At 43.8% G+C, this 27,019-nt stretch overlaps 1 protein-coding gene across 1 annotated transcript in view; it reads left to right on the top strand.

Annotated features, from left to right (window-relative positions):
• tgs1 (trimethylguanosine synthase 1) overlaps positions 1 to 26,523 on the top strand; it is a 50,870-nt gene extending 24,347 nt beyond the window's left edge. The window contains exons 10-17 of the mRNA XM_083653689.1: positions 1,213 to 1,339; positions 7,578 to 7,706; positions 7,749 to 8,028; positions 10,825 to 11,025; positions 16,044 to 16,190; positions 22,108 to 22,324; positions 23,125 to 23,203; positions 25,674 to 26,523. Coding sequence (XP_083509815.1) covers positions 1,213 to 1,339; positions 7,578 to 7,706; positions 7,749 to 8,028; positions 10,825 to 11,025; positions 16,044 to 16,190; positions 22,108 to 22,324; positions 23,125 to 23,203; positions 25,674 to 25,787 — 1,294 coding nt within the window. The 3' untranslated portion in view covers positions 25,788 to 26,523. The remainder of the gene's footprint in view (positions 1 to 1,212; positions 1,340 to 7,577; positions 7,707 to 7,748; positions 8,029 to 10,824; positions 11,026 to 16,043; positions 16,191 to 22,107; positions 22,325 to 23,124; positions 23,204 to 25,673) is intronic.
• The last annotated feature ends 496 nt before the right edge of the window (positions 26,524 to 27,019 follow it).

The following is a 27,019-nucleotide window of genomic DNA, read 5'->3' as shown; positions in this document are numbered from 1 at the left end:
ACTTTCATAAAGTCATGTCATAGTTGCATGCACCTGACAAACTGAACTGTTTGTTACAGTCTACTTACAGTCCACCTTAACTGGATGTGTGTGTGGACTAACTGTACTTATGTAGTTTTTGAACAATGCAACTTCACTTCACTTACACAAAACATCTTGTGCAGCCCATTCAGTAACTGGGGAATTTGTAAATGACTGTTATGACAAAACTGTTACTGTTAAAACAAAATGAAAATATGCTACCGTTTGTTTACTGCTGGCCTTTGAACTAAAGTTGATAGTAGCCCGGTGGCCTGGCATGGCCTGCAATTTTTTTTTTTTTTTTTTTTTTTTTTTTGCAATATCGATACAATATCGTCAGGCAAAATATTGCGATACTGTGGTGTATCGATTTTTTCCCCCACCCCTAACACCCTGTGTAAGTCTCAAACGCAGCCCACACCCTGTGTAAGTCTCAAACGTAGCCCACACCCTGTGTAAGTCTCAAACGCAACCCACACCCTGTGTAAGTCTCAAACGTAGGCCACACCCTGTATACTGTAAGTCTCAAACGTAGGCCACACCCTGTATACTGTAAGTCTCCACTGTTTCTCTCCTCTGTTTACATAGTAATTTTGCTGTCATTTAGCAAAAACTTGTATTTTAAGCCACTTACAATAGCACATTTTGTCAACAGTAGTGAAATCAACTGTGCAACACAGTCTACATCAGCTAAGACTTCTTTTACTTCTAAGTACTTTTAAGAAGGAACAAGTATTATGATTTGTGCGTTTGTTTGTTTTTAAGACAGGAAAAGTTTAATTTTTTCTCTATTCTAAACACATGGCAGTGGATTGGGGACAATATGAAGTCACTGAGGGAACTCATTTATCAAATTAAATCAAACAAACACATACCTGTCTGTTTTCAGGCTTCATATAACAAGTCATTTTATGTCGGATCCAACCAATTCTATTCTCAAGTAAACTAGCTAGTGAATACGTGTGTGTTCTATATATCATATTCCATTTTTTACAATTATTATTTTGAAAGATCAACCACAGCTCTCAAATTAAGGCTATAATGCACTGTGTAAAGACCCTATCACAATAGAGCTTGTTAGGTCCCTTTTACTGTAGGTCCAATTGACTCCCATTAAAACCATATTTTTAGATAAAAATGAAATGTCTCTGTGTGTGTGTGCGTGTGTGCGTGCGTGCATTTGTATGGCAGATTCAACAGTGTGTTAAGGTTTAAAGCTGGTTCCAGTCAGAAGCGGCAGACGAGGAGAGCAGCCAATAAACACACTTGGTTTACTGAGAGGGACGACACACAGCCAATCAGCACCACGCTACAGAAGGTACCGCCTCCAAACATTTCCAACGCTCACGGTAACATAAGGCTTTCAGTTTGAATGGGGAAGTCCCAATGGTCTATACCAGAGGTTATAAAAGTGGGAGACGGGCCTTCCCAGGGGGGCTCCAAACGGTTTCAGGGGAGGCTCATTGAATGAAGTGAAAAACATATTACATTAGTTATTAAAAGGGGATCTTATAGAATAGCCTAAATGTGTGTGATTTGGTTAAAGAGATTTTCAGAGATACAGTGGTTTGGGGGAATTTGGCAGGTTTTCCAACTTTCACAGTCAGAAACAAACAACTGCCTTCAAACAGACCATTTTATGTAGTTGGTGTAGTCTAAAGTATGTAAAACAAAGAAAAAAGAAAACCAAAAGACGGCATCTTACTTTCCTAAGTAGCAAAACAGGAGAAAAGGGGGTTAAACAGAAATGGCCGCCTCCTCCTACAGCTCCAACATAAATGCAAAAATACAAAACAACAACAAAACTAAAGTGTGGCTGGTTGGGAGAAGAGGAGGATGGGAGATGGCCCCTGCATGCACCAGCGTCTGCTCTCCACTCTCTTTTAAAGGTTGGGCCTCCCCAAAATCTGCCTATCACCCGCTGGCTCCTGTCCTGACACAATCTATCAAGCACTCACATACACACCTGGAACCCACTCAGTCACTCACACAGTCGATCAGAAGGGAAAAGCAACCAATTAGTGAAATAGCAAACACAATAATGAAAAAATAACCCTCAATTACGACCACAGTCGTAACAGCCGTACAGTCCTGAAGCGGCTCTCCGCTCTGCTCCGCTAAAATTTGCGCCCTGTGCTCCGAGTTGCGTCAAGCAGCACAGAGCAGATTGAGCTGGGCAGGGAATAAAACTGTACATTTTCAAAATAAATGTCAAGGGAGAAACAGTCACAGTGACAGTACTTAAGGTTCAAAATTAACTTTGTGAGTCTGTTAGAAATTCTTGTGCCAATTAACTAAATTCAGTAATGTCCAGGTTATGTTAATCACTCATGTATTATTTTGTAGACACCAATAATGACTGGCCAGAGCAGAACACACACACGCGTACACACACACACATATACGGAGCTCCGTATGGTCACGGATTATGCCCTGCGAATGGTGGAGTGCGTGGCATTGAACGCCGGGAAGGTCATGGCCTTCTCCGTCGTCACCCACCACCACCTCTGGCTGAACCTCACTCAGCTCACTGAGCCTGAGAAGAGGAGGCTGCTGAATGTGCCTGTCTCCCTGTCTGACCTCTTCGGGCCGTCAGAGAACATGGCCCAGCAGCTGGAGAGGCTCCATAATGATACCGTAAACACCTCAGCTCACCTAGCTCAGGGGTTTGTGACGTCGGATTTTGACGTCACAAAAATCTAGGGACCCTAGACATTCAAATTCCGGTACAGCATCGATAACATCATCAGTGACATCATCAGTGATGTCACATTTAACACATTGACTGCCAGCCGTTTTTTTTTTGCTGTAGGTAGCTTCTGCCAAGCCGTTTTTTGAGGATTCTGGCTCATTTTACAAGAGCCGAGGATTCTTTTCTGCTTGGAGTTTGTGAACACAAAGTTCACAAAAGTACTAATAGAATGTGTGCTTTCTCTGTCTAAAAGAGTTAGTTTGTAGAGTTAGTAGTTCTGTAGATATTAGCCGTTGAGTACAGCATGGTTTCAGCTGTCTGAGAGTGAAAGCTGAGATAATCGCAGTTTTGTGAAATTCAATCAAACAGGCAGAACAGTCACTTTAACCATTTATTTTTGGCATCAGTGAGAGATCAGACATCTGAACAATATAGTTCTGAACACCCTCTCCTTTAAACTCCTCCCTCCGTGGGCGTGTCTGGTGGCGTTTGTCACCTGCCTGTCTGAGCAGTGAGCAGCCTCCCTCTCTGGCGGCCCCTCGTCGGCGAGTGTGGCGAGTGTGGACTGTGGATGGGACTCAATCGTTTATTGGATTTTCGGTTGAGAGCTTTGATGAAGCTTTGTGCGATTCTAGGCTTTATGCTGCCCACCCAGTCTATTTGTGGAACCCCACACCGTTGTGCGCCGGTGTGCAGCAGCGTGAAAGCGTTTTCGCCTACAGTATGAGAATGAGGCTCGTTCGTTTCTGGGTTTTCGGAATGCGTGCGATTCTGGCCTTTCTGCGGGCGTTTCAAAGTGTGTTTCACCCATAATCTATTATGCAAATTTGCAATCCCCCGTGTGCTGCTGCTGGCGCGGCCGCTCTCGGGCGAGTCTGGTGACTGATGACTGTAAAATCGCCAAGCCATTTCCTTGAGAATGGAGGAAGCAGCCGCGGGAGGCGGCTGCTTTTGGTTGACTTTCTACTGTGGAGAGACATGTCGCCACTCAGTGGGTCGGTAAAATAGATTATACACATTCAATACCTCCAATTCTGGTATAGGAGACGTAAAAGGGGTTGATCGATGTCCCACCGTCAAATTTTTTTTTTTTTTTCTAAGCCGAGATATCTCGTCTTTGGCACTCAACGGTTGGATTCTGTAAGCCGAGATATCTCGTCATTGGCACTCAATGTGTTAACAGTAATCTTATGCATATTTTTTCCCTCAGAATTCTGACTTTAATCTGAGAATTCTGACTTTAATCTCAAAATTCTGACTTTATTTTCAAAATTCTGACTTTATTCTCAGAATCCTGATTTAAAGTTATAATATCAAACATTTTAATCTAAAAATAAATAAATAATAAAAGTCACTATCTGAGCCCATTGACAGTGTTTGGATCTCACCTGCAATTACCACTCATCGCCATATGTGTCACCGAAGAGAACAAAACTGAAATCTTAGAGATTATGACTTTCACTTTACTCAGAACTAAAAAACAAACAAAAACAAAAATGTAAATGAGCCTAATCATCTTTGCTAGTTTTAAATTGTGTGTGGTGTTTTGTTTTGGGGTTGTTTTTTTGGGGGTGGGGGGGGGGGGGAATTCCAGGCGACCCCCCTTAGGGTTTAAGGTTGGGAACCACTGATAGCTGTTACTGTTACTGTAAACCACAAACCACAGCCTCACACAATTTACCTATCGCTAAGTCCCACCGTGAACGCAGACGAATAAATCACAGCGCGTGTAGCTCCACAATACACTCGGACAACCTGAGCTGAGAGCTCCATAGAGAAGCAGAAGAAATCGGGATTCTCCTCTGGTTTTATGGTGTTTCATACAGTTATAAGTAGAAAGAAATGGTCAAACAATGTGCATGGGGGTAAATTTACATTATGAGGTATCCTGGGAGGCCAGGCAATGGATAATAAGAAACTAGTAAACGTAGATCCACTCACATCCACAATGATGCTGCTGTTTTAGACGTTAAATCTGCAATCGTGGTGACGGCGAGATGAGTCTTCTCCCTCATTTGCCTTCCGTGATCAAAAGGTATCATGAAAGCATCATGGTATTCAGAAAGTCAGCAAAAGAAAATGCTGAATTATGCGAGTTTACAGCCATTACGTTATGCACGTAATGTTGGAGTTGGTTGATGTGATTAAAACATCGCCAGACACCAGTCAAAGCCTAAAACGAGGGAATCAATCCCGTTCCCCAAATAAATGTGAGGTAGTCTAAAGAGAAAACATGATGGAAAAAGTGGTCTGCTGTATGCTGCCTCTGCTGATCTGCTACACCCATGCTGTTGTCTCGCTATGAAAAACATCGACACTATTAATTTAAAGTTTCTTGATTATACAGAGGTAGGCCTACATGAAATAGATTGCCAGGCGCCACTCTTCAATTCGGCATATTATATAATCCACGGAGAGGTTACTCTAAAGGCTCTTTCACACACAGATAACGCAAAATTGTAGTTCGGGAAGTCCGTAAAGCCTGGCAGCCTCGCCACAGAAATTGCTTTCACACAGAGCCAAGCAGCACGGCCACATTCCCATGCTGCTGTGTACTTTCAGGTGAAATCCCCTGCTCCCGGATTGAAAGGCGAGCGGAGGGATTTCCAGCTCCTCCTAGCCCAAATTAATATTTTCATAGGTTAGTGTAGCCTAGGCTACTGTATGATGAACGAATTCATTCAACAACAATACTTCCCTCCTTCTCCTAGTCCGCTGATTAGGGAGGATAGGTGCACTCGCATGGTGGGCGGACTCGCCAAAACGGGCTCCGCCGTGGAGTGCATCTGCCGATTTTCTGGCAGCGAAGTGTTGCATGAATTGCATTCCAGGAAAGCCAACTTTATTTATACAACACATTTCATAGAAGTAAATTCACTGACTAAGCAGATGGATATGGTGTCACCTTGTGTAATTTATTCAACAACCAAACAGTAGGGAATGCACAAGTGGCTTAGCTAGACAGATTGCAGTTCTGGAGCTGGTTTCCAGAGGGAATATCGTCAGACCAACTCGCCACAGACAGCTATATAACCTACTACACAGGCACGGAGCATTCCTCCTGGCGCATGATTGTATAGGCTACTTTTTTTACTTTCACTGTCCTTCTTGCTGGCTGCATGAGGTGATTTCCCCTGTAATTTTTTATGAAACATTCACACTGTTCCGCCTTGCTGCTCCGACGCTTTCAGGTGGAGGCGGGTTGTCCACTAATACGGCGCTGTGACAACCTTTGGTCCCGGGACAAAAGGCGTACAAGAATTACCCACCAACGCGCGTTCCTGACTTTCACATCGGCGGCGCGAATCCTATTTTCCGTGCATTTTTCGGCTTTCAAGGCCGGTGTGAAAGAGCCTTAAGTGAATAAAATGTCCATTCTGGATGTCAGTCAGTCGCCTGTTATTCCCACCGGTTATCTCGCTGTCTTTGTTTGGTTAAACATTTGCTAAAGCCGTTTCCATGCACTTAGGCTATTGCATTTCTTTTTATCGATAGCTTTAAATGTTGTACATCGCCCTCCATGGCATAGTGAAGTACTTTATGATGGCTTCTAGACGATATCAGGCCTCAAAAAGTTGTTTAGAGCCTCTTAGGATATAACTTTGACAGTGACGGCTGCCATTTATTCTAGTCAGCGTGCCCTGTGTTTGTCCGAGTGAGTACGGGGGGTGGGGCTTAGTGAGTACGGGGGGTGGGGCTTAGCGATAGGTCAATTCCGTGAAAACCGCCTATACAGGGATATGAATAAACAGATGTCTCCGTGTTCCATGTAAACACCATATCCAGAATATGATCAAAAGAAACCAGCATAGACCTCATAACGTGGATACTAAAGTCCATGTAAACACAGTGAGTGAGGTGGGTGTAGACCACTAATAGCCAATGAAAGCTAGGCTTACAGTGAGCCCGTTTCAAAATGGGACTACTTCAAAATGAAAATGATTTACTCAGTATTTACGCACACTCATGTCTTAACACACTAGCTGGTAGAGTTCTGTATAATCCTTATCCAAAACAGCTGCAGTAAGTAGAGACTATTTCCAAAAAGTGTCAAAAGAATGATGGTAAATGTACTCTGAATAGCTCATGTTCTGAAGCCAGACGTGTGTCCAAAAGTCCAATATCGACATCTTTATCTCACTTGTAATGGTTGGTGCAGTGCAGAACAGTAGCAAACAGCAGGCAATGATGTCGGAACTATTGTAATTATGGGTGCCTGGTTGAATGACACAACCTTTATCAATTACAAAACTGATGTGAATTGAAAAGTAGCTCTGTACCACTTAAAGGGCCCATATTTTGCTAATATAATGTATTATTATTTTATTGTTGGCCTCCAGTAGAGTAACTTATTGCATCATTCATAGTTTAAAAAACTCCGTTTATCTTGTACTGGCTCTCACTGCCCCCTTCAGTTCAGCCTCTGTCTGAAACGCTCTGTTTAGGTCCTGTCCCTTTAAGAACCCCCACCCTCCGAAATACTCCAGGCGAGCAGCGGGGTGAAAGTTTGTTTGCGCAAACCTCTGCCCAGACAGAGGACCCGGACCCCACGTTGAGAACCACTGCAAACAAAAACAGCAGAGAGAGAGAGACGGAGAGAGAGGGAGAGGGAGAGGGAGACGGAGGGGACACTGCACGTTTGGCTGCAGCAAACACAGCGTCCTCACAGCCTTGGAGATTTTCTCAAAGGCGAGGAGTGACGATTTGTTTGGTGTGCCGTTGTCGATTATTATTTATGATGAAGATAAATCAACCTTGCTTGTGCCGATTTGCATCCCCAATTGAATACGACCAGATGGCAAGTTGGAAGTTAACATCTGATAAATAAAGAAGCCTCATTTATTGGTGTCTATTCATTCCCCAGGTACAAGGCTTCCTTGAGAAGGCCCAGAGAGAGAAACAACAGACCCCATGTGACCTGGGGGATTTGGGAGGAGGAAGCAAACTAGAGCTCGAGGCTGAGAGCACCGGGCCTAGATGTTTAGGAGACGTGGCTGGAGAGGAGGAGGAGGAGGAGGAGGAGGAGGAGGAGGAGGAGGAGGAGGAGAAGAAGATGGATAGCAGTGTAGATAGAAATAAAGAGGAAATGGATCATAGTCCTCACTGCAGTGTAGAGTCAGACGGGAGGACTCAGCCCCTCACCTCCTTCAACTCCTCTACTCAGCCCCACACCTCCTTCAGCATGGGCCATGGGGAGGAAGAGGAGGAAGAGGAAGAGGAAGAGGAGGAGGTTGAGGAGAAGCACCCCAGCAGACAAGTGGTCTGTCCGGAGATCCCTGACTTCCTCCTGCCTGACCCATCTGAAGACAACACAGGCAAGTCTTTCCTATACTTTCACCTGGGAGGACTGGCTTCCTGTCCTGCAAGTGGACATGCGGTCTCCCACCTGTTCAGTTTTTTAAGCCTAACCGCAAACCATTAGTATAATCACATTAGGGCTGCACAATTAATCGTATTTTCATCGTCATCGCAATATGAAAATGCGCAATAAACACATCGCAAAGACTGCCTGAAACACAATGAATAACAAAAGTGGTTTTATTTACATGCGTCATGCATTCCCACTCAGCATCTGATCATTTTGTCTTGTGTTGTAAATCCAGCGTACACCTTTCCCTTGCAACAGTGCGCTCCACCCCTCTGCCAAAGCCCAAACACGCTGTGTGTAGTTTCAGCTAGAGTCAGTGTGTATTTCATTTATTTATTCAGTGGCCATAGGCTATGTTTGGGGAATATGTTAGCAGCATTATTAAAGCAGAAAGACATAGGAACTGTATAGCTAATATGCATACTTTAATATTTGTACGCAAGTCGTATCGTCATCGCTATATTGAACAATGTTATCGCACATCGCAGATTTTCCTCATATCGTGCAGGCCTAAATCACATCTATAGAGATGCCTTGGCCGGGAGGAGTTGATGTCTAACGTTCATCGGGTGTTTCGACCCTGAACCGTAAAACCCTCCCATTGGTGGGTCAGCACTGTGGTGGCCAAATCACTGCACATCTCCTCCTCCTGGCTTCCAGCTTAGGTCCTCTCTCCTGCTTCATAAGCATCAAGAGGCTCATTCTGCTGCCTCCCCATCCTGCAAGCTGCTGTCTTTCTCTCCTTTCACTGGAGCCCTCCTACTAAGGCCGTGTGTCCATCTAGCATCTTTTTCCGACCGTTTAACACTGGAAGTACGCTGGGGAGCGCTGATCTCAGCGCAAAATATGCAAGGAAGCAGTCTGGAAGTAACGTTAGTTCAGTGCGGTAGCTAGCTTGATAGCTGACAGCTAACATTAGCAAACAACACACATACAGTGATTTAGCTCAACACTCACCAGAAATATTAAGTGTCTAGCCAATCTGCTCCCACAATTGAGCCTTTCTGTCTCTGTTGCGATAGTTTCTCCATATGATTAGTTGCCAGAAAAGGAGCACATGACACCAGCGTCTTTCTGAAAAGTTAAAATATTTTCAGCTGGAAGCGCTGGGAGTCGGGCACACAAAAACGCCGGAGCGCTCTGAAAATAGACGCTGGGCGCTGCACACTTTCTCTAGACGTCCTTGTGCGCCCGCATACGCTCTCCCCCCATTGGAAACAACTGAACATAGACGCCGGAGCTGATGAAAAGACGCTAGGTGGACACAGGCTACCTAACCCTGCAGCCCTTAGCTTTCAGGGGAAAAACAAGAAGTGAATCAGCCATAACGTTTCAGAGATATTTCATGTAACATTCAGAGAATCTTTTTGATAACGTATCTGACATTGCCGAAACCCTGAGGGTTAACGGGGGTAGGCTAGCCATTCCACAGATTGCAGTCATTGTGCTAAGCTAACTAGCAGATGGGGCGCATCATTATTTCTACTGCACGCAGAGAGAAGAGAAGGGCATCTATCTTCTTGTCTTACTGGAATATGGCAAATAGGTGAATTTCTCAAAATGTTGGCGTGTTCCTTTAATATAACAAGGCCAGGTCGAAACCTGGCATAGGGCCGGTGCATGGTAGCCTATTGTCTATTACTTATCCTACTGCATAGGCTGAAGTACCCGCTAACGTTGACGTAGCATATTAATTAATTAATCGTTCGGGGAATAGCTTATTATACGCTGTAACGTTATGGACTGCTAACGTTCACGTAGCATATTAATTAATCGTTCGGGCAATTGGTTATTATACGCTGTAACGTTATGGACCGCTAACGTTCACGTAGCATATTAATAAATCGTTCGGGCAATTGGTTATTATACGCTATTATACGCTGTAACGTTATGGAGATTTCATTTCAATTACTGCCTGTCTATTGTGTTATGTTATACAACTGCTACGGACTCCACTCGCCAGCACCCCCCTCCCCCCAGCTCTTTCTAAACAAAGACTCCTCATGTCTCCACTCCGCGAGTGCATATAGTGGAGACATACCTAGCAACAATGAGATGATAGCCTATTACTTAGCCTACTGCATAGGCTAAAGTACCTGCTAACGTTCACGTAGCATATTCATTAATTAATCGTTCGGGCAATTGATTATTATGAGCAAACTATGTCTCCACTCCGTGAGTGCATAGAGTTGACCGTGAGTGCATAGAGTTGAGAAGTGCTAGCTTGTGATAATGCCTTGCTACGCAGCAAACAGGGGAAATGAAAGTGCACTTACCCTTACTGTGGCATGTCGGCACATAAGCTGCAGCGTCCTCCGTGTAACGAGCAAAAAAGTAGTGTGGAGCTGCAGCGTCCTCCGTGTCCGTGTAACGAGCTAGCCACAGTATACCTGGAGCTAGCCACAGTATACCTGGAGCATGCCCTGGTTTGATGGAGCTTTACCGCCACCTATTGGACTGGAGTGTGGAAAGACATTAGGAACGTGAATCCGTGCTAAAATGGTCTGGGCGACAGAGTCGAATGTAAGGGCCCTGCTGTGCATGCTGCACACCGGCCCCAAAAATAAAGCAAGTATAGATGGTTTTCACGGAATTGTGTTGCTAGGGAGCCGTTTGAAACCTACCTTATTTCCTGTCAGTCATTGAACCAGAAAAAACTGCAACAGGAAGTAAGCTGGGGGCAATTTAGAATGTTGTCAAGTTGAAAGCGTCTATTGTAAAATCAAATGAATTGTGTTTGTAGAGATGAGTGTGAAAGGTTTGAAGAAGCAGAAGCAGAAGAAGAAGAAGAAGAAGCAGCAGCAGCAGCGAGGGAAACAGTGGCTTAGGGCTGGAGGTGATGAGATGCCAGCAGACATGGCAGCTGAACCGGAGCTGGCTAAATACTGGGCTCAGCGCTACCGCCTCTTCTCTCGCTTCGATGAAGGCATCAGGCTGGACCGCGGTGAGTCCACAACATGCCTAACCCTAACCCTAACCCTGCATGCAAATACACTTTAGGCCCAAACGCACAGGGAGCCAAACTTGAAGCGCATCCATTTCTGTCCCTATAGCGCACTGCAAGCATCAGATCTGAAATGTTTACACCACAGAATGACACAACCATCAGTATTTGGGGGGAAAGGCCACTCATTTATATGTAGGCACAATGACCGATGAAAAAAAAGTTCTTATACCGTAGTTTTGAGCCCCTGTCATTCAGAGGCTGTTGGATAATAATCTCATCATGACATCCAGGGATAGGCTATATTTTGCTAGCCGATGCGTTTAGAACATTATTCTCACTTTGATCAGATATAGTGTAGAATATTTACATGCTTGATGTATTTAAACTGCTGTGAGTTTTGTTTGAGGAGCATAGCGAGACAGACGGGGATGAAAGTGGGCAGAGAGAGAGAGGGGGGGGGAGCTCAGAGCGCTTTGGTCGCTGCTGGAACCTCATTTGACGCTCCAAAATCGAAACGGGTTCGGAGTACGGACGTCAAGGCAGTTTGACACGCGTCAGAACGCTCTTGGTGCATGTTCGGCGTGTTGGGCGTTTTGGGCTTTAGTGTCAACAGTTTCGACACATCACACTTTTCTTTATTTTGACTACTTCCAGGCATCTGTTTGCTCAGCGTCTGTTTTCCAGGCGAGCCATAAGTCGGTGAACCATCCAGATCACACAAACTCCTGTTCTGTTTCGTTCTGCGGTTCCGTCTGACCTCCAGCACGGGGCAGTCCACGGGCCAATCAGGGACCTGCCTCGTAGTTGACATTGTAACCGGCCAATCAGGGACGCCGCTGGCAAAGCAGTAATGCCTCCATGGCTCTGCGGCACAACGTTAGCGTTTGTGGAGTTTACAGTCGTACAGAAATAGACCCAATAACAACAATTAAACAAGAACAAGATGATGCACCAGCAGGGTTTCTCAGCGGAAAAGATGTTTTCACCATTCTTCCAAGTGGATTTGGATTTGACTGGACTTATATCCAAAAAAATTATATCCTAGGCTTGCCCATTGTGCAGGCGCATCACATACGCAGCTCTGTGACATCACCGTTTCTTCAAATGTAAATATTAGGCACTGGTAAAATGGAGTAGTTTTTATTAGGTTTACACAAGAACACATCCCATCTTAAATGTGTACATGTACATCTGCAGGTGTTTGGATTATTCTGTGATAAGTTTTATCATAATGTCTAAGCATGTCAGAGATGATATTAGTGTACCTGTGTGTCAGACCAGCTTGTTCATCAGTGAAAACGTCCTGGTGTGATGTTCATGACCTTAGTGTGCCACCTAGAGGGGATAATGTGTATTAAACCCCCTACACCAACAGCTCTGCAGGGATGACGTATTCACTTACACACTGACAGACACACGCATGCACGCGCGCGCGCACACACACACACACACACACACACACACACACACATCAGTTCCCCAGGATTGCATAGGTGTGGTGGGTCACCGTGCCTTATGAAGCTGCTAATTCTGAAAGAATTTAATTTTAACGTGTTGTAGAAGATTTCCTACCCTGATCAGAATACAATTCTGGGTTAACAACTGGCACACACTCGCGCACATGCACGCACACACACACACGCACGCACATGCACGCACACACACACACGCACGCACGCACACACACACGCGCGCGCGCGCGCGCGCGAGCACATGCACACACACACATTCACCGATAGTCGTTGAGGGAGGGGAGTCTTATCCAGTCTGAATTTGAAACATGCTCACAGCTCCATTCAAGTGAAAACAGATTTTTATTTCAGCTGTCCTGACTATGCAGAAAACGACACACTATCTGTCTCTCTTGCCCTCTCTGTGACTCACTGTTACAGTCTCAACTCTAAACAGACTCATTGAGAGACGCAACATCAAAAGAGACCAAGGATTTAACAGAGTTCAATATTTATTTTAAGCAAAAAGGTCAAAAAGACAACATAAGAAAGCAGAATGGAGGTTGGGTTAAACTTCGTCTCAACGCCAAACCCACGAGTGCTCTTCTACACTACGTTACTGCATGCTGCAGATCTCTCTCTGGGTCTGATACACTATGTTATTGCATGCTGTAGATCTCTGTCTGGTCTAATACACTATGTTACTGCATGCTGCAGAGCTCTCTCTGGGTCTGATACACTACGTTACTGCATGCTGCAGAGCTCTCTCTGGGTCTGGGACACTCCTCTCACCAAACTGGGGACAGAATCTTGACCAGTGATTGGTGAGTGGTTGATTCACCATTCACCAATCAGTAACGACTTTGCGATCAGGGAGGTCCACCCAGTTATTTACGTAGTATGCGGGAGGCGCAGCCCATTTTTTGAACCACTCCCTCATTGGTGCTACGACCTGTCACTCATTCAATTTCAAACCCCCTAGACCCGCCCTCAAATAGCAGCTGTGGCTGTGAAGTGGCAGACTAATTTATGTAGTATGCAGAGTGCAGTGATTCAATGTCACTGGGCTACCCACGCTATAGGCTGTTTTCACAGTTTACCACCAGGGCCGTCAAAGCCAGTGCTTCCCTCTAACCAGGTTAGGGGAAATACTATAGGCGGGTTTTCGAACTGTCCCCTCATGTAGACAGCTGCCCCCCCCCCCCCCCCATTATTACTATTATTTGCTATTGTTACTATGCATGTTCCACTCAGGCATAAAAATGAGTTCCAAAAATGTTGTAAACCTCTTTTATCTTTATGTTTTAAGATTTCAAAACATCTTTATCCTCCTTGTTTCAAACAGATGTTAAACACCTTTATGAAATAATGTAACCCTGCAGTCCAATAACTAAACGGACTAACCGAAAACGGACTCAACAATAGCCCTGCCTTCAAATAACCTCAATTCAACAAAACAAAAACATTCATTGTATCTGTGCAATTTTACTTAGTCAAATATTTGAACACATCAAAGTCAGTCGGACTTTCTCACCAAACGAAATGATCACTGCAGCAGCACTGCTTTTCATATCTATATATTATATATATATATATGAATATATATATATATATATATATATATATATAGCAGCAGTGCTTTTCATATCACTGTCTCAGCCATTGTGCGTAAATCCTTATGTGCGCTCTCAGCAATATCAGTGCACTGTGTGCTTTTCATATCACTGCTGCTGGATTGTATTGTCAGACATTGGGATGAACACTTAGCTTGGCGACGACAGCAGCTTCTCCCATCATTACCCAACACATCTTTAGCAGCAGGCAGGATTAATGTTTCACCAATGTTGTGGGGTTTACCAGCCTATGCGTAACACCACACGATATGATGCTTTGGTAGCCTTGGTATTTACAGTGCTAAATGTCTCAACTACTTTCTTCTGTGACAGCAATTCTTGTAACTTCCTATGCATAAACTCCCCTGGCGTGGGTGCTTGGTCTCAATATGACACTGGAGTTTACATGTCGTTTGCTAGCCTTGCACCTCTTTGCAGAGCAGACACTGTGGCAGGCAGGGGAGTGTCGTCGGGACAGGCCCGGCGCCAGGATGAAATGACTGAGGGGGCGGTTATAACTGGGGAGGGGGCAGATTTTTTTTTTTTTTTTTTTTTTTTTTTTTAATCGTCAAACATAGGTTATATACCCGCTATGCCTATTTCTGGACTTTTTAACCATAATAACCTCTGAAAAGCGCAATAACAACACAAGAAAGACTACTATTCAAAATCAAATAAAACATTTATTTCACAGCAGCAGATTAAGGCATTAATAGAGCTGAGCTTTGCATAACGTGAAATGCGGAACCTGTCTGGAGCACTCTGAACATACGTATATGTCTATATGAAAAATCATAGAATAAACAATTGCTGCAAAAATCGACAAAAAAATAAACAAAATAATAGCCAGTCTGTGCCAGGTTCATTAAATTAAAGAAATAAGGTGATCAGATGCGTTGTCTCCATCTTTCTGCTCATGGCATGCTGTGTGCTTGGGTGCAGCTGATTTCTCTCTCTCTCTCTCTGTGTGTGTGTGTGTGTGTGTGTGTGTGTGTGTGTGTGTGTGTGTGTGTGTGTGTGTGTGTGTGTGTGTGTGTGTGTGTGTGTGTGTTTTAATCACTACAACATGCAGTGAGGTTCAAATTTAATAAATAGCTACATCTCTGACACCTTGTGACAACCAAAGCACAGCAAATAGCGCTTCCCTGCCAATTCTGAAACAACAGAGCTATGCTTATATGGGGGTAGCCTACATCAACTTAAACTGATCAAATTTGATGAAGACTGCAGAAACAGCAGCCGAAACATGTCAGGTACAAACATTGCCTAACTGGCCTTTATAGATGAACTATTCTATCAAAAAAATTAAGTGAGGGGGCAGAAAATTGAACTGAGGGGGCAAAGCCCCTTTCGAGCTCGGACCAAATGATGTACCAAATCCAAACGCTATAATCAGGGTCATACTTCCTCTGTTTTCTGCTCGCACCACCAGACACTGTCTCCTCTCTCACTGTAGGTACTAAAATATTAATGTTTCAGTGACATTTTGCCCCACGGCTGAAGTTTGCTACCCGAGTTTCCCCCCCCTCCCTTCTCTGCTCAGATTTTTTTCACTGGCGTTGCGCCTCCCCTGAAGCTCTCACAGCAACTGTTTTGAGGTGGTAGAGCAGGAAGTAAAGCAGGTGTAAACAATACCATTAATGATGGTTCCAGTCCATTTAGGTGCTCCAGTGCTGGGGGGCCATCGTTAATGTTATTGGTTACACCTGCTTTATTTTCTGCTTTACCACCTCAAAACGGTTGCTGTGAAAAGGGTCTATAGGCAGAGGCCGGAGCTTCTGCCGTGGTGTGGCACATCGCTCGTCAGGAAGTACCTGTGGGAAGAGAGGAAGGCAGAGCAATTTACAACAGAGCAACAGTGGACAATTAACACCACAAGGGGGCGCAACAGACACACACACACACACACCATACAGAGCACTGATGTGGTCTTGTGGTCTGTGTTTTCCAGAGGGCTGGTTCTCCGTCACACCAGAGAGGATTGCAGAGCACATCGCCCTCAGGGTCAACCACCGCTCCTCCAACTCCCACCTGGTCATAGATGCCTTCTGTGGTGTTGGAGGAAACGCCATCCAGTTTGCCCTCACTGGCAAGAGAGGTAGGTTTGTGTGTGTGTGTGTGTGTGTGTGTGTGTGTGTGTGTGTGTGTGTGTGTGTGTGTGTGTGTGTGTGTGTGTGTGTGTGTGTGTGTGTGTGTGTGTGTGTGTGTGTGTGTGTGTGTGTGTGTGTGTGTGTGTGTGAGTGTGTGTGTGCTAGGATTGTGTCAGATATGCGTCCTCTTTCTGTCCCCCCCCCTCAAACTGACTCAATTTCAGCCGATTACCCCCACACTCCTAGAATCCATTCTTACCCACATTAAACCATTTTATTCATTTTTCCCAGCTGCATATTATTGCTGCTATAAACTTTTAAAAGATGTTTTAGCCACTGTCCGTCCCTTCATTTGATCAATTACCGGTATTAAAGATCCCTTAAAGTCAAAATCAGTTTTTTCCTTGATCATTCAGTTGGATGTTTGAGGTTCAGAGTTTGACACTGGAAGGCTGTTTTCACAACCGTCGAGAAAGTGGAAAGTTTCTCTGAGCTCACTGAAAAAGTCATTTTCAACGAGCATGCGTGATTCGTGGCATCACGAATACTGGAGCCAATCCCTGTCCAGTATTCAGCAGTTAAAGCCTTTGTTGTATGTTGTGATTGGCTAGTTATGCTCTAGATCAGTGATTCCCAACCAGGGGTACGTGTACCCCTATGGGTACTTGAGCAGCTTGCAGGGGGTACTTGGAAAGATTGGAATTACAATGTATTTCCAAAATGATAAAAACTGATTGAAAACTGAACCAATTGAAAACTGTCAAAATTGTATTAAAGAGGAGTCATTCAAATTATTTTAATTTAATGAGATGTGTTAGAGAGGCCTACTAAAAGTTTAATATAAGTTTAATATAACAACTTTAGGAGAATTATGGACACACATGAGTGAGGGGTACTATCGGCATGGTAAAACAGCTCAAGGGGTACATAACACAAAAATGGTTGGGAACCACTGCTTTAGATAACCCTGATTGGTTGCGTTGGAATTTTTAATCAAGCAGAAGTAGGGGAAGTCATTTTATGATATTTTTTATTTAAAAAAAAATGATTCCCCCATTAGTGCAAATTTTTTAATTCATTTATCCTGGTTGCTGCTGCTCCACCCTCTGCCGATCTGGGGAGAGCCGAAACTGGCTCCATGCTTCCTCCGAGACATGGGCAGTTAGCCAGCCGCTTCTTTTCACCTGACAGGGGAAGCTTCACCAGCAGGACATAGCACATGGGAGTTCCCCTCCCTCCGAACAAGCGCCCAGAGGAGGCACCACATCAGCGACGAGGATATTGCATGTTTTGGTGTGGGGTTCCTATATGAAGGAAACCCCCAGGGGGCATGGGGAGAACATGCAAACTCCACACAGAAAGGCCCTTTTGACGACCCCACCCGGGCGATGGGCACTCGAGGACATGCAGACGGGCACGCACTCCTTCAGGGCTCACAGCGTCCCAGGTGGGAATCGAACCCAGGACCTTCTAGCTGTGAGGCGACAGCGCTTACCACTGCGCCACCGTGCGCCCCATTTTAAGGATTTTAAGAAGATAATTTAACCTTTCTTGCGGGGAAACCATCACATCCAAATTATTATTCAAAGTAGAGTATTTTATATACATCTTAAAACATGACTTTAGGGGTCTTTAATCGCCCCTTGGCCACTGGTATTTTTCCTTCATTTAAACATGCAATTGTGCCCATTTAACACATTCACTGCCAGCCGTTTTTTTTTTACTGTAGGTAGCTTCTGCCAGAGGGTTTTTTTGAGGATTCTGGCTCATCTTTCAAGAGCCGAGGATTCTTTTATGCTAAGATTTTGTGAACACAAAATATCTCAAAAGAACTAATAGAATGTGTGCTTTCTCTGTCTAAAAGAGTTAGTTTGTAGAGTTAGTAGTTATGTAGATATTAGCCGTTGAGTACAGCATGGTTTCAGCGTCTGAGACTGAAAGCTGAGATAATCGCAGTTTTGTGAAATTCAATCAAACAGGCAGAACAGTCACTTTAACCATTTATTTTTGGCATCAGTGAGACATCAGACATCTAAACAATATAGTTCTGAACCCCCTCTCCTTCAAACTCCTCCCTCCGTGGGCGTGTCTCTGGTGGCTTTCAGCAGCGTTTGTCACAAGCGAGTTTCTTCAGCTGCTGCTGCTGCTGCTGCGAGTTTGAGCAGCCTCCCTCCCTGGCGGCCCCCTCGTCGGCGAGTCTGGATGGGGCTGCTCGTTTCTTGGGTTTTCGGTTGAGAGCTTTGATGAAGCTTTGTGCGATTCTAGGCTTTATGCTGCGTGTTTCAAAGTGTGTTTTGCACCCAGTCTATTTTTGGAACCCCCCACCGTTGTGCGCCCGTGTGCACCAGCGCGAAAGCGTTTTCGCCTACAGTATGAGAATGAGGCTCGTTCGTTTTCGGTTGTGAGCTCAGCTGGAATGAAGCTGCTTGCGATTCCTTTCTGCTGGTGTTTCAAAGGTGTTTCAAAGTGTGTTGCACCCATAATCTATTATGCAAATTTGCAATCCCCCACTGCCAGCTCCCAAGCGCGAAAGCGAAAGCGTTTTCGCCAATCCATTTTCATGAGAATGGCTTCCTCACACTGCTTTTTGCTTGGCTTCCTCTAGTCTGGAGAGCACTGGCGCCACTTAGTGGGTCGGTGGAATGGGTTGTACACGTTCGGTGGCTCCAATATTTATATAAGAGATGTAAAAGGGTTACCGTAGATAAACGTCCCACCGTCAATTTTTTTTTTTTTTTTTTTTGACGTATCAACTCGTCATTGGCAGTCAACCGTTGGATTTTTTTTGACGTATCAACTCGTCAATGGCAGTGAACGTGTTAAAGAAGCCTAATCTTGACCCGCTCAGCAATTATTACCACCCTATTTATTCTAAAACGTTGTTTTTATCTAAGGTGTTGGAGAAAGTTTTGCCGCTCAGCTGACTGATTTGATGAATCTTAAAAGTATTTTCGATAACTATCAGTCTGGTTTCAGAGCTCTACACAGTACTGAGTCAAAGTGACAAACAATTTACTCCTGGCTGCAGATAGTGTGGACAACGTACGCAAAACTGAGGAGATTGTGGTGGATCTCAGATCAATTGGGGACCCCAGCACGGTTGCCATACATGGCCATGACATCAAGCAGGTCACTTCCTACAAATACTTAGGGGTCCACTTTGATAGGGAACTTAGCTGGCACATGCATGTGCCAAGTGCAAGAATTCATCAGCGACTCCTTTTTCTTCGTAGGCTCAGAGTTTTTGGTGTCTGCAGGAAGATTATATAGATTTTGTATAGAGCGACAATAGAGTCCATTTGATGTTATGGCATCGTCTTTGAACAATCCACCATTCGGCACGCTAACAACATTCTATCTGACCACTCCCATGTGTTGAACTGGTGAGTATGTGCTGATGAACTCTGGTAGGAGATACAGGGTCCCTCTGTGTAAGCATGATACAAGCACTCATAGAGAGCCGCAGGAATGAGTCCGGAAAACATGGATGCTAACACTCCTGGTTCTTCACTGTTTTCGCCTATGGGATTTTTGAATGGGTTTTTGGCGCGATGCTTCAAATGAGGTCTGTGGTTAACGCAAGCTTATTCAAATGCGAACCAGTGTTCAGCAGGATAATCTTCACACATGAGGACCACTTTTATGAGTTCTGAAGCTTTTACATGCCGTTAAAAGGGAGGCTAGCTAGCAAATGGCTAAATGAGACTACACTGTTGAGTCGACGGGGATATTATACGTCAATAACGTCAAAGGACGAACACGGAAATTCTCTTTCCCTCACCTGGTTCAGCCCGGGGTAATCGGTGCACAGCAGCACACACATCAACAACACTCCAGGTTGAGTGGTGACGTGACGTGGAAGCCTATGCGACACTGTGTGTAGTTCTGGATTCGCTTAGCACGAGCTTTTTACTTCTAGGGCTCGCATTTACGCTTCAAAACTCATGAAAGTGGTCCTTGTGTGAAGATTATCCCGCTGAACACTGGTTCGAGCTTGCGTTGCCCAGAGACCTTATTTGAAGCATTGCACCAAAAACCCATTCAAAAATCCCATAGGCAGAAACAGTGAAGAACCATGAAGTCTGGGATTTTTGAATGGGTTTTTGCCACAATGCTTCAAATAAGGTATCTGGGCAAGGAAAGCTTAATCAAACGCGAACCAGAGTTCAGTCGGATAATCTTCACACATGAGGACCACTTTCATGAGTTTTGTAGCGTAAATGCGAGCCCTAGAAGTAAAAAGCTCGAGCTAAGCTAATCCAGAACTACACACTGTCGCATAGGCTTCTACGTCACGTCTGGACTGTTGTTGATGTGTGCACTGATTACCCCGGGCTGAATGGGCTGAACCAGGTGAGGGAAAGATAATTTCCGTGTTCGTCCTTTGAAGTGGTGACGTTATTGACGTATATATCTCCATCGACTCAACAGTGTAGTCTCATTTAGCCGTTTGCTAGCTAGCCGCCCTTTTAACGGCACGTAAAAGCTTCAAAACTCATAAAAGTGGTCCTCGAGTGTTAGCATCGATGATTTCCGGACTCGTTCCTGCGGCTCTCTATTTGTCCCCCTATGAGTTAAACCTATTAATGGGCTCCCCCTAGAGGTCAGACAGAAAGACAGGAGGCTCTGAGATAGCTTCACAGGCTCTAATGTCTGCCTGCTTGCTTGCATGTATAGTCTAACACTCGCTTGTTTGCTTGCCTGTAATGCAATGTGTGATTTACTAGTATCACTTGTAAATGACTGCACTATAATGTATTGTATTTTGCACTGCGTTATTGGATGAAGCATATGGTCTGAGAGGTATGTCTGAAAGGTGATAAGTATAAATGACTGTGATGAATGACTGTGACTACCTCAACTTGCTAAGTGTTTGCACGTGTCACCATTACAGTGTTGTTTAATGTAATGTCTATGTATCTACTAGGCATGGGTCGATTTCCGGTTTTACCGGTTCGGTTCGGTTCGGTTCGGTGTACAGGCCCGGTTTGATCACGTGCGAACCGAAAAAAACGGGGGGGGGGGGGGGGGAGAAAAATAATAAAAAAGAAATTGCCAATCCATTCTGATTGCACTATTTTTCGTATTAGCCTCTTCTCAAGTTGCACTAGTAGGCAAAAGTCTTATTTTGTTTATTATGTTGATGTTTGAAGAAAACTTACCGTAAGCTGAATAGTTATGAGAAATAAAAACTGTGTTGTTACAGTTAAATGGTTCTGCTTATTTTTATTCAGTGTTAGTGCTGGTTGGCATACCAGCTTAGAGGTGCATTATCGCCACCAACTGCAGTCGCATTACAGTCATTTATGGGCTACACTTAAAAAAAAAAAAGTAAAATTCGATATACCAGTTTGACAACGTTTTTTTGGGGAATATCGAACCGATTTCAAAATGTTCAAACCGACCCATGCCTAGTATGTACTACAGCATTTTAGTCCTCTACTACGCCAAGACACATTTCTCCCACGGGAGACAAATAAAGTAAACCTTGACCTTGCTTGGAAATTTTCTTCTAGCCATGAATATTGATTGACAGCTGTCATGTCACAATATTCTTGATTGAAATTGGGTACTACATGCTGACGTAAGCACACTGTAGATTTCGTTATGAATGAATTAATTAATTCATGGTTGAATTTTGATGTGACGAATCAAATTTGATTTAAAAAAAATTTTGGCATACATTGTTAAATAGGTGCGCTCTATGACAAGGGATGTGATCTAAAATAGTTTCATTTCATTCATTTCAGCTTGACTTTACCCCAACTTACTGCCTGCCTCTCCTGGACTATCCAGGGTGTCTCTGACAAAATGAATGAATTAGTGAATGTGGTGTTTGTCCCTCAGTGCTCGCCGTAGACATTGACGCAGTGAGGCTGGACTTGTGTTGATATGTAGTTGTTGTTATGTTGTTGTTTTCCTCAGTGCTGGCCATAGACATCGACGCGGTGAAGTTGGACTTGGCACGGCACAACGCCACAGTTTACGGCGTGGCTGACAGAATCGACTTCCTGCAGGGGGACTTCCTGCAGCTGGCGCCCCGTCTCCATGGTGACGTGGTCTTCCTGTCGCCTCCATGGGGAGGACCAGACTACCTGACCGCCGACGTGTTCGACATCCACACCATGATCCAACCTGATGGATATCCTTTGACCATGCAGTGTTAAAGGATCACTTCTGTATTTTTCTACCTGGACCCTATTTTCCAAACCTTCTTTATCTAAGGGACATAAATCGGGACATACATTTTTCAAATTGGTCCACTACTATTGACCTAGATAACGTTGGTTAGAGGTGTGGCAAATGAGCTACAATGCAAGCCAATGGGGCAATTGCGCGTTGTCAATGGATGTTCGCTAAAAAGTGATTATTTTGCCACTGGCAAAATCCCTTAGACACAAAAAGTTCTGAAAATATGGTCCTGGTTGAAAAATAGCCAAGTTATCCTTTAAGGGGACATGGGGTGATTAAAAAGTCTGGAAAGTTTTACAATTCATTATTTAAATATATGGCCTTAGAAAGTACCTGGGCCTTAAAGGATAGTTGTGATGTTTTGATGTGGGGATGTATGAGGAACTTGCTGACAGTCAGTGTACTACATGCAGTAGAATGCAGCCGGCGTGGTCCCATTTTGGAGAAATGGAGACTGGCCACATCAGGCAAGTAGAGCTGTCTGCTGAGTGTGAACAGGGTAGTACACTGACTGTCAGCAAGTACCTAAAAAATCACAACTATCCCTTTAAAAAGTACTAAAATGTCTTAAATGTTTTTAATTTTAAATTAAATTTCAGGTAAGGAAGTACACGTATTGAAAATGTATACTGTTTCAGTTGCACTAGGTGAACTTCCAGCCGGGTGATGGTGGTTGATGCAGGAAGTCCTATGGAGATTTAAGCTGTGACTTATCAAATATGGAGTTTTGTTTTTCTTAACTGTTGACACTTTTCAGATCTTCCGCCTGTCCAAATTGATATCAGACAACATAGTGTACTTCCTGCCTCGCAATGCTGACATGGATCAGGTGTGTATGTGTGCGTGTGCATGCCCGTTTGTGTGTGTAAATTAAGATGAGTTGAAAGTTGGTTTATCCTTGTGGGCAAATTGGATTATTGCAGCAGCAAATAGCAATAGGATACAACAGGGGAAAATTGAATATAAATAAGAATAGAACAAACTGGGGCTATATAACCATAAGCAACTGACAATGTACAATGGCAATTATGCGGAAAACTATGGAGTACATTAGTGTGCAAAATAACAATAGTAGGACTATATATATATATATATATACTGGATATAGATATATATAGATATACATTATATACACACACACACACACACACTAGGGCATTCACGACTAGTGAATTTTACTAGTCGACTAGTCGTCCCTAAAGGTAGTCCACTGGTCCGAGTTTTTTTCTCCCCACAATAAAAATGCTCAACTCACGTCAAAAGGTCTCATACAATCAAGCAGCAGGGCTATTGAGATGCAGGCATAACGAATGTAGTAGGTGGGACCAACCTGGGGGTATGTGAAAAGCAGAGCCCTCGATTGGCTCTGAGAGGTTGTTTACAAATTAACCACGATCTGATTGGACTACACCCAGCATGCCTGTCTGAGCTGGAGATGCTGATTGAGTGACTGCAGTAACAACGCCACTAATTTCTCCAAATAGTTTAAATTCTGTTTAGTTAACATGGCATAATGTAGAAAATGATTGTTAAAACAAATCTATGTTCAACAACAATGCATGTTAATGACTGATAGACAGTTTTTGTTTTCTTGTGTTCACACATATAGGTTTATTAGATGTTGTTTTACCTTGACAGTTTCGGGGATAGCTCTCGCCTTCCTCAGAAGCAGTCTACTGACAGCTGGGTATGACGTGTCAACCAGTCGTTTTTACACGACTGGCTGGGTGCCAAAAACGACTGGTTGACACGTCATACCCAGCTGTCAGTAGACTGCTTCTGAGGAAGGCGAGAGCTATCGCAGAAACTGTCAAGGTAAAACAACATCTAATTAACCTATATGTCTGAACACAAGAAAACAAAAACTGTCTAATTGTTACGAAGACATGATGAACGTCATTGAACTGTTAATGACTGATGATGCGTATGATACACTAAAGTAACGTCATACCCAAACAGAGATCAACTTCAGATATAACTTGTGAAACTAGTATAGCAATCTCGCCAATTAACATGCATGTCCACAGATTGCATAATGTTTACGAATGGTTTATTGAAATAAACATTAAGTGACTGATACATTCATTGTTGCCAACGCGGAATGAGCACTAGATTGAAACATTTTACCCATGCGTGAAACACACGTGTTTAACATCGCCATCTCTATTATAATGGGTTTAATAAATAGTGGCTATTGTAAGAAAAAGTATAAAGGGAAATGCATTGCAACGCAAACAGAAATGCAAAACTTACTTACCATGAAAAGCCATAATAAAGTGCATGGTGTTAAATGTTATTCCAGTATGATACTCCACAAAGTGCAGTCACGTTGCTGCTGCTGCTCGCGGTATCCGTACTAGTACCCGGCACCGGGTGTAGCGATGGTTATGCATAGCACTAGTACTGCTGTTGTAGCCTTACATATCTTGCAGGTGACGGTTTTATCTGCTCAGGTAAACTATTTCCAAAGTTACTGTGAGTCTGCCATGTTTGTAATGCTCTCTTCTTCCTCTGCACTCCCATACTTTGGCAGTCAACACACCCACAGCACCCCCCAGTGGGATATCTGCTGCTGTACTGCTTTAATAACACTGCATTGTGGAAACAGGGAAAACAAGAATGACGACTAGTCCGACTACTGCACAGTGTCGACTAGTGGTTTTACTAGTCGGTGAATGCCATAACACACACACACATATACATACACACACACGTGCATAGGCTACACTCACCGCATAGCCTATGCACACCGGTCCCTACCGACGGGGGAGAGGGGGAAAAACAAAGTAGGCTACACAATTGTCCAACGCACACACACATTCATATAATTCCAGCCGTCAAAAAATCTCTGGAAGTTTATATTTTCCATTCCATCCTGGAGACTGCAGACTGAAGCTGGAAGGGTTGGCAGCCCTATTTGGTCCGCTTGCTTTTTGGCTGGTGTGAAAGCGAACCGAACCAGCTGGAAAATATAACAATGTCTCATTTTTGCGTCTGGTCCGAAACGAGGAACCGGACTAGGCAGATGTGAAAACATCCTCAGTCTTGTAACAGTAATTAACCTTGATCCATGTCTCAAACTATACAGTGTTGGGTTCTTGAATTTGAGTGTAATTGGGCCTGGAAAATCCTTGAAAAGTCCTGGAATTTGATGTTTAAGAAGGTGTGGGAACCCTGTTAAAACATTATTAGAGCGCAGCCTGGAACTGATGCAATGGCCCACAGTTACCTTCTCCCTTAAAATGCATAATGGAACTGGTCCATTGTAATATGATGTCTATGTATGTATTTATTCCCAGATCGCCTCTCTGGCCGGTCCAGGAGGGAAGGTGGAGGTGGAGCAGAACTTCCTCAACAAGAAGCTGAAGACCATAACTGCTTACTTTGGCAACTTGATCAAGTCTGACAGCTAGTCACCCACACAACTTCTCCTAAAGCCCAAAGCCCTGGGCCTTCTCCTAAAGTCCTGGGCCTTCTCCTAAGGCCCTGGTCCTTCTCCCAAATTCCTGGTCCTTCTGATAAAGCCCTGGGCCTTCTCCTAAAGCCCTGGGCCTAACTTCACATGGACCAAAGACCTCTTTCCATTAGCCTAATACAGTCCCACTGCTAATGGAGCAAAATCATTCAGATCAATTTCAATTGTCCAGAATTCAAGAACTAAAGGACTTTTATCATGAAAGGTTTGTCATATTCTGCTAACTGAAAAATGTGTAAGAATGAATGTGATGTGACGTGACCATGAGTGAAATGAGTTGGCTCCAGTCCTGTTAACAAATGGCTTGTTAGTGGTTTGATGCCCAACAGGGATCAATGGAAGTTAGCGATACTGTATGTATGCACAGTCAAAGGCAATGGTGTGTTTAGGAAATAATCAATCATGGTATTGTGTTGCTGTCCAGGGAAAATCATGTGCATCCAAACTGTTTGGGGAGAAGAAACAGGCTTTTGACCACCATGATTTTGAGTTTATCCCACAGGTTTTAAAGGGTTTCATAAAATGAGGGTGGTAGAATTTTAGTCCTACTCCTTATAACATTAAAATCACCCAAGATTGGAGTCACAAGGTTTTCACATAGAGATTTGTATTTTCTTAAAAAAAACTTTTTTATTCTTTTTTTATTACGGACAATAAAAACTATTATGTTCTTCTTTATGTATTTAGTATATTGTAATGTTTGTTTTTTATTTCTTCGAAATTACATCAAATGTCTAGGCTATAATAATACCTACAAATTTAATTTCACTATTCAAGCATTGGAGGAAACAATAGCCATTTGGTTGATATTGCTGGAACATCACGATAAAGCCTTAATGACACATTAAATGGATCGACATTATGGCAAGGCTTGTTTGTTTGCCAATCAGACTGGTTTAGTGAACTGGAAGAAGTGCAGCAGGAGGTTGACATTAGTTAACATGATAGAAATTATATTTAAATTCACACAAAATAAGTTCAATGTCTGTAGAAGTTCAGCAGTCTGTGGTTTTCTCTCTCATAATCCCCAGCTCGTCTCTGTGGGGGTCAGGTAGTCTCTCAAGCCAGACTGTTTCCTATACATTCTGTGAACGTACCTTAAACAGTCTGTAATTCACGCTCACCGAACATGGACAAAGGAAGTTGTGGAAAAAACCTTCAGACCGGAAG

Source organism: Poromitra crassiceps (genome assembly GCF_964638095.1).
Source record: "Poromitra crassiceps genome assembly, chromosome: 17".
NCBI lineage: Eukaryota > Metazoa > Chordata > Actinopteri > Beryciformes > Melamphaidae > Poromitra > Poromitra crassiceps.
The sequence above is the reverse complement of the archived record's forward strand: the minus strand, read 5'-3'. Positions and strand labels throughout refer to the sequence as shown.